Here is a 6,445-nt window from a genome sequence, read left to right as displayed (position 1 = left end):
TTTTGGGGTTTTGTTGTTCTCCCGCCCTGGCGGGGGGTCGGGCTAGAAGATCTACTAGGTCCCTTCCGACCCTAAATCTATGAAACTATGAAACTACTCCTCCCTATTTATTTGCCCAAGTTTCCACTTTTTATACGCTTCCTTTTTGTGATTTAGTTTACTGAAGAGTTCCCTGCTAAGCCAAGCTGGTCTTCTGCCATACTTGCTAGTCTTCCCGTGCTTTGGGATAGTCTGTTCAGACACTCTCAGTAAAGCTCCTTTGAAGTACAGCCAGCTCTCCTGGACTCCTCTTCCCCTCAGTCGGGCTTCCCAGGGGATCCTGTTTACAAGTTCCTGAGCAAGTCCAGGTCTGCTTTTCTGAAGTCCAGGGTCCTTACTCTGTTGCTCTCCTTCCTTCCCTCAGGATCCTGAACTCAAATCATCTCATGGTCACTGCTGCCCAAGTTGCCATCCACTATACTACATTCTCCACCAATTCTTCCCTGTTTGTGAGCAGTGGGTCAAAAAAAGCATGGCCCCTAGCCGGCTGCTCCAGCACTTGCACCAGAAAGTTGTCTCCAACACTCTTCAAAAAAACTTCCTGGATTGCCTGCGCACTGCTGTATTGCATCCACCTCAAAAGTAGCAAGAACAGTCCCTTTCTGAGGACAATGACTTGGTCACAGCGTGCTCTGCCTCTGCTATTTGGAGGCAGATCATGTCACTTCAGCACTGGTCCAGAGGCACTGGAGCTGGCACAATGCCCTGGGATGATGTTTTCAGTGAGCCCAGCCATGAAATTCTCTGCAGGCAGTGGCAGAGACACTGGGGAGAAGTCCCTGAAGATGACCTAGAAATCTTCATCCCACCGAGTCCAAGCAACGTTTAGGATCCCAAGAGCCCGTGTCACTTTTGACAATAAGCAACAAGGGGCAACATTTTCCGCACAGACAAGGCAGTGTTCTCCCCCCCATCATAACCACATCCCAGAGAGTGGGGAAAGCTGGCTGGAAAAGTCATTAGAGTACTCTGCTTTTAACATGTGTATTGCCAGAGGATTTCAAAAGGTTAACAACCCTCCAGTGAAAAAGGAGGTAAAAAGGAGGAGGTTGAAAAATGGAGGTACAGATCTAGCCAGTGACTTCCAAAACCATGAAAGGAGGAGGGCCAGAAATAAACTTCACCTGCCTAAGCTGTTTGCTTTCCATGTTAACCCCCACTTCTTAATCATATCCCTGCTTGCAGACTTCCTTTACAGCAATCAGCACTTCTTCTGCCAAACAGCTATAGTATCTTGGATTTATTTTGCTCTTTTTTCTGTACCGATTCTTGAGGCAGCAAGGCTGCTATTCTGTCATTAAAACTGCTATAACACGCGGAAACACCACTCCACAGCTCTAGAGCAGCAGTTCTCAACCTTTTGCACCTTACGTCCCACCAACCATTTTGTCAAAAAACCCGGGTCCCACCATGATAAAAACAAAACCCCACAACACTGCACTGTTTGAGATATCTGCTGATTCATCTATTTGAAGTGCAAACTACGGACTTTTCTTTTTCCCCTTCAATAAGGCAATGAGCTGAAGTCCCACTTACATGACCTTCAAGTAGTTGAGAAACACTGCTCTAGAGGAGTGCTGTGTTACTGCTGAGAGCGCTTCCAGCCACCACAGGCAAGGTGCAGGTGCTACACACCCAGACACTTGCATGGCCCGTGTGTATTTTGAGACCTAAGGATCAGAAGCCTCAACCAGCCAAATCCTATCGCTACCCCTGCTTACTCATACCTCTCCATAAAGATCCTCCATGGGTCCTCTCTTGGACTCCCCTTCATTCAATCCCTTTTCAAAGCTATGTATTACAACACAGCTAGAGTAAAACGCCTCGATTCAGCTGATACTGTAAAAACAACCTTCACTTCTTCTGTTCCCCCTCACCTTCAGCAAACTTGTCACCAAATATTAGTTCTGCAAAAATCCCAACTCTACTGGGCCAGAGGAAAAAAAAAAGAATGCTTGGTCATACAGGAAACCACACAACACAGCAGCATGGTTCCTCTGATCTATGCTATTGTGCCCATTTTGCCAGGCAGATTCTGGGAATAAGCATCTCCCCTTCCCACTACCAGTGAAGTCTAACAGTCCAGAGTGCTCTACAAAATTAGAGTCTGAAACCTATATTCCCTTTCTGTCCCAGCTCACAGAGCAGGCAGTACTTTCCAACACAAAACCATGGATTTTGCTGCCTGGGGACAGACTGGAATGCTTGTTGTAAGCTGGCTTTTGTGCTCAGATCCCCCCATTGGTGCAGCAGAAGGATAATGGAGCTAGTAAAATGCCAGACCGTTGATGCTGCTGTGAACTAGGGGTATAGGGTAGGGCAGGAAAGATTTTTTGCATTTCTTTTCACTGTATTTATGCCTCAAGTCCATTTCAGCCTGCCAAAACTTCAGCTGTCGTGCTAAAGAAACCCTACAAATACAAATGTTGACACTGCATAACTAAAGTTGTTCAAGCAAGAGCTACTAGACTTCTAAAGGGGACAGAAATAACTTATCTGAAAGACTGAAAACACTGGGACTATTAACATTGGAGAAGAACAACAAAAAGGACACACAAGATAAAAAAAGCAACACATGATACAAGAAGAGTGATGGGAGGATCTCTTCTCCCCATCTCAGTCAAAACACATAAACAATGGGACATTTAAGGCCATAAATTCAAAGCTTACAAATAAAAAATCCTTCTTTACAGAGTGGGACTATGGAATTTGCTGGCACCGAAGATCACTAGAGCCAAGAACTTAAATGGACAAAAGGGATGGGACATTTATAAAGATAGCAATACTCTGAATGATCAGAATAAAACTGAAATATGTTGTAAGGAGACGTTTTGGGAAGTGCATGTTACCCCAGATTTGTCCACCCCTTGGTAGGTCCTTGCTCCAGAGACCTTAGAAAGCCTAAAGATACCACATGAAGGACAGGGAATGGATGAACCCATAAGGGAGGAAGAGAAGGCAGCCTACATTTTCAGCAATAAGGGAGATTTTAAAAGGGGTTCAGCTTTTAGAGAAAACTGAGACGCCATCTTAGTGGGGGGGGTCATACCCTTTTAGGGGTCTCTACTTAAACTTCATGGGTCCTTCATGATTGTGGAGGACCATCTTCTCCCACTGCCATGGGACACAGCACTCTCCACCCTACTTGACATCTCCTGTAATGAGCAAGGAGTGCTGAACAACATCTTTTTCTGAATTTGACACTTTAAGAGATTTACTGTTCTCACCAGGGAAGAAATGTTTCTTTTGTTATCTATGGCTGTCTTTGTTCTCACCCAGGGACATAACTGCATTCAAGCAATAGGACATTATGCCTAAATAAGTCTACCCTCATTCACAACATACAAATTACTGTCTTCCGGATCCATTTTGATGCCTGTTTTCTTGAATACATGTAGCTACTAGCTGACTTTTTAAAGTCCGTTTTTTCCGTTTACAGGTGCAGAAAAAGGTCCCTTCATTCCTGTTTTTACTCAAACTATCCATCTAATTCACCACTACATTTTATTTTAAAATGACTGAGGTTTAGAGACATCTTGAAGCATGAATTTTCATCTTCACAGCAGTCCTGCAAACAAGTCTGCAAAAGGACTGGCACTAAATCAGGTCACATAATTAGAACCCTATGAGAGAAGAAAACAGCAATTCATTGCAATCCTATTCATTATAAGATAAAAACAGAGGTATTTTGAGGAATGGGTCAACTGGAGATTAAGATAAGTAATTAGAAGACATTTTATCTAAAATTGCATGCCAAGTCTCCAATGCAGAGCTTTCGAACATGACCCTTTTAGCTGAAATTGGCAATTACTCAAACGTTAATAATCTCACTTTCCAGTTTGTGACACAGGGACTTGGGAAGACTCACAAGGACTGGAAGACAGGGACCACCAACTGCGCAGAAGCTGTTAAAATGAAGAGAGGATATGGTCCCAAGATCATGGCTGTAGAAGGGGAAGAGAAGTCAAGGGGAGCCTAGTGCTTGGGAGTGAGCATTAGCTGAACTGATGCAACACGGGGAAACAAGACAGACAAGAGTCAGAGTGGCGCAGCAAACAAGTACTGTGACTGTAAAGAGCACTAGGCTTTTGGTCCATCTACAGCCTCTTGGTACTTTGTCAACTATCATGTGCAACATTTGGGGTTTTACTGGGAGGAGGTCTGAATAGCCGGACAGCACAGTACTTTGGGCCCCTCGTGGTGATAAATGGCCCCTTCTGGAAAGTTAAAAGCAACCCAGGGCCAAGCGGTGGATTAGGCCAACTGGATCATTGCTTTCCCAAACCCATTCACATCACTGTTTACCAGAAGCTCATCCATGCTGGTCTGACATTTCTCAAGGTTGATTCGTTTAATTGCCACCTTCTCCTTTTTCGGGATACAATAGGCAGCTTGCACCACAGCAGTTGCTCCGCTCCCTGGGGAAGAGAGAAATGCACACAGTCAACACCTGTTCCTATACCCCCATTGCAGGACGGCAAAGTCAGAGATGCCAAAATTACAAACTCTGGCCACTGCTAATTGAAGATGAAGACCAGATGAATTCAGACCCTTGGAAAGAAGTTCCATGGTGTTAAGCTCTGCATAAAATCAGGATCCATATAATAGAAGTGCTGGGTTAGCAAAACAGAAATAATGCAGAAATTTAAGATCATTAGAACAGCATAGACAAAATGAGAGAGAAATCTTGCCTTTACTCACCCAAGTAGTCCAACTCTAGAAGTGAGAAGGGCAAGACTGAGCCCTTAGACAGGGAGCAAATATTGTCACTGGATCTCTTTAACCTAATATGTCCCACCTTATATTTTAGAAGGAATCTATTTATTTTTACTACCAACACTGCAATTAGAGACTTTGCAAATATTTATAAGTTTCTTTTCACAGCTCCTCCTGTTTGGGCAATGAAGACAATACTAGATTGTTTCATTAGAGCCTATTCATTCATTCATTCAGCTCCAATTGTCTGATACCAGCACAAAGCCTTAGGGTCTGGGTTGCAACACCACAGGAGAACATTGAAATTCAAATTTAAAAAAAGCTGTTTACAGCCATTTAGTGTAAAATTTGTTTAAATTCAGTTAAATAGGGTGATTTAAATTCTGTCTAAGCTACTAAACAGCATCCTTTTGGTATAAGAGAGACAGATGGTGTTAATAAGCTCTAGACAGATTTATAAGAGAACCGTAATAAGACAGGAGTTATTTGCTGGTTCCCAGGACTCGCTGAAATAACAGGGTTCTTCCATTAACGGGGCACCTGGACTATTTTACTTTCAACCCAACTCTTGGCTGCCTCCATTGGCATAACAATCCAAATTCATGGAGAGTAGGAAAAAAAAAAAGAGTCCCAAGATCTTCCCATTTTGTACAAAATGTATTTTGTACGAATTTTGCACACAAAATAAAAACGTAATTCCAGCTGTAAAAAAAGTTTGTTGCGTTTGACTAGTTCGTTTTGTTCACAGCACTAGAATGCTTTGGGGCTAGAGGAAAAGTCTCGACAGTTACATGAACAACCAAAACCATTTCAATTAACCCCAAAAGAACAGCCAAACATGCATCTGCCAAGAGCTTTGGACACAAAGGAGACAGCCCTCTTCTTTTCCCACAGACTTGGATACAAAGCGCACCAGGAAAACATCCTAGGAAGAGATACCAGGAGACCGTAGAGTTCATTAACCTCTCAGTCACACCACCGCCTCCATGTACCAACCCTCCTCATATACCCTCTCGCCTTAAAACCAGCCTCGTGTTTCCTCTCTCGGCTGCCCCTTTCCTCTCCCCAGCAAAGGTCCCAGGAGAGGAGGACCTCGGGGATGGGAAGGCAGAGTGCTCTCATTGAGACGCACACTCGGCACACGCGTGCACACTCTCGCTGCAAGCAATAAATACAGTTCATGAGAGATGCAGCCAGCAATCGCAGCTACTGGCAGCTCAGCGGTGGGAAAGAGCTGCCTCGCAGGAGAGGGAGGCCATGATGTTACAGCCTTCAGCTGCATCGGCTGTGCACGAGAGCCAACTGCAAGGGACAGTCAGTAATTTCAGATTAAAAAGAAATATCCAGGAAGCACAGTCGAGGTTTATTTCATCCATGATTCTGTTTGCACCTCTCTTCTCCAAACCAAGCATGCCCGGTGCTTAAAGCTCTCCTCCTAAAAGCTTGCTCCCAGGCACACATTTCCACCCCCCACACAAACCAAATTGTGCTGCTCATCTCTTGATCTTTGCCATTTCCATCACATCCAAAGCTGGATGATACTGCAGCGTTCAAGGCAGAGGTGTGCACAGAACCTGGGGCTTGCTCCGACCGCTTGTTATAGCAGCCTTGCCATTTGAAAGAGCCATTTTGAGGGCCAGCCCCAGTAAGAAATTGAATGAAACTGGTCAGTTTGGGGGGGGGGGGGGGG

At 44.4% G+C, this 6,445-nt stretch overlaps 1 protein-coding gene across 2 annotated transcripts in view; it reads right to left on the bottom strand.

Moving 5' to 3' along the window:
- Window positions 1-6,445, bottom strand: part of OXSR1 (oxidative stress responsive 1) — a 180,219-nt gene that overhangs the window by 144,816 nt on the left and 28,958 nt on the right. Inside the window, exon 2 of one of the 2 annotated variants that reach the window (XM_019508089.1) lies at window positions 4,345-4,457. The exons of the other annotated variant lie outside the window; for it this stretch is intronic. Within the exon in view, the coding sequence (XP_019363634.1) occupies window positions 4,345-4,457 (113 nt within the window). The remainder of the gene's footprint in view (window positions 1-4,344; window positions 4,458-6,445) is intronic. 2 annotated transcript variants of the gene reach the window in all.

This window comes from Gavialis gangeticus, unplaced genomic scaffold, assembly GCF_001723915.1.
Source record: "Gavialis gangeticus isolate Ggan-Ray unplaced genomic scaffold, GavGan_comp1, whole genome shotgun sequence".
NCBI lineage: Eukaryota > Metazoa > Chordata > Crocodylia > Gavialidae > Gavialis > Gavialis gangeticus.
The sequence above is the reverse complement of the archived record's forward strand: the minus strand, read 5'-3'. Positions and strand labels throughout refer to the sequence as shown.